Raw genomic sequence first — 1362 nt, forward strand, 5'->3', positions numbered from 1 at the left:
GTGGTCGTACAGCAGGGGGCCATACAGCGTGGACGCTCAGTAAAGTCACTTGCTTTGGTGGGCCCGGAGTTTCTAGAACACGGCAGTAAGCTCTAGACGTGTGGCAGCCTCGTGTGACCATTTCAATGTAAGTTACACTAATAAAACAAATAGCTACATTTCACATGCTCAGGAGCCCAATGGGCTTGGACTTGGGCTGGACGTAGGAGCAGCTCACAAAGCCTCACCTCCCCCCCTCCCCCGACTTCCTCTCCAGGTCAAAGGGACTCCAGTCTGCCTCTCCGTTGGAAAAGAACGTTTTCCCTCTTTTTGCAACTAAAGGATGATTTGGGGGGATCCGATCATTTCTAGATTGTGGATTTGCTGAGCGGTGCCCAAGGCCATCCCTCTGTAGGGCGCTCCACGAAACAGGGAGCAAAGGATTTCAGCTTCCCGGCCACCGTGGAGCCGAACGCCAGGTCCGTCCGGCTTCTGGTGTGGCACACCCCGGGGCGGCGTCCTAGAGGTGACCCGGTTCCCGGAAGGGGGGGCTGGGAGCCCAAAGCAGGGCGGCACGGAGCTCACCCTCAGCCGGCCGTTGCTCCCGGGAAGGCGGGCCGCAGGCGCCTCCGCAGATGGTGCCCGGACCGCGCGCGCGGGCTCCCGGGGAAACCCGCACGCTCGCTCACCCCGGACCAAAATATGGAACGCTTCACGAATTTGCGTGTCATCCTTGCGCAGGGGCCATGCTAATCTTCTCTGTATCGTTCCAATTTTAGTATATGTGCTGCCGAAGCGAGCACGACGTGGAGCTTCGGAGCAGAGCTATTTAAAGCTGAAAAGATAAGGCACTTTGCAGTTAGGTTAAATTGAGATAACTGCATTGAACAGGATTTTTCTAGAGCGATATACAAATGAATATCTTCTACCATCAGGCTTTCTTGGAGTGTCTGTAATAAAACTCTCAGATATTGACGAATTTAAACGCCCAAATATTGCTCAGCAGCCGCGGAGGCTTGTGGGGGATAATATGTAAAACACCGGGGCCAAACGCAACTCCGCCCCTGGCGCTCCGGGCCCGGCGGCCAGGAGGGAGGGCGGGGCGGCAGTGGACGGGTCGCCGGCGTCCCAGCGTTCCCCGCGAGCGCGGGGAAGCCGCTCTTGCCGGCGCGGCGACTCGCTGGCGTCAGCAGGCCGCGGAGGCGGAAGATGGCGGCGGCAGCAGCGGCCGGGCGTCGGTGAGCAGCGCGGCCGCGGTGAGGACGGCTGATGGCGGCCGGGAGGCGCCCTCGGGGACCCGCGGGCCGTTAGGGCGCGACGCTGGGCGGCATGTCGGACCACGCGGCGCCCGGGGCCCCGGGGCCCGGGCCTAACGGCGGCGGC

At 61.3% G+C, this 1362-nt stretch overlaps 1 protein-coding gene, 1 long non-coding RNA gene and 1 other non-coding gene across 3 annotated transcripts in view; 2 read left to right on the top strand and 1 right to left on the bottom strand.

Annotated features, from left to right (window-relative positions):
- Nucleotides 1-977, top strand: LOC115274201. The gene is made up of 3 exons (XR_003901139.1): nucleotides 1-127; nucleotides 257-458; nucleotides 759-977. It is a non-coding gene; the product is annotated as an uncharacterized LOC115274201 (long non-coding RNA).
- On the bottom strand, nucleotides 676-782 carry LOC115275652. The gene has a single exon (XR_003901684.1). It is a non-coding gene; the product is annotated as a U6 spliceosomal RNA (small nuclear RNA).
- Nucleotides 978-1188: 211 nt separating the features above from the next.
- Nucleotides 1189-1362, top strand: part of CNN2 (calponin 2) — a 10374-nt gene continuing 10200 nt past the window's right edge. Inside the window, exon 1 of the mRNA XM_029916343.1 lies at nucleotides 1189-1217. Coding sequence (XP_029772203.1) covers nucleotides 1189-1217 — 29 coding nt within the window. The remainder of the gene's footprint in view (nucleotides 1218-1362) is intronic.

This window comes from Suricata suricatta, chromosome 12, assembly GCF_006229205.1.
Source record: "Suricata suricatta isolate VVHF042 chromosome 12, meerkat_22Aug2017_6uvM2_HiC, whole genome shotgun sequence".
Classification (NCBI taxonomy): domain Eukaryota; kingdom Metazoa; phylum Chordata; class Mammalia; order Carnivora; family Herpestidae; genus Suricata; species Suricata suricatta.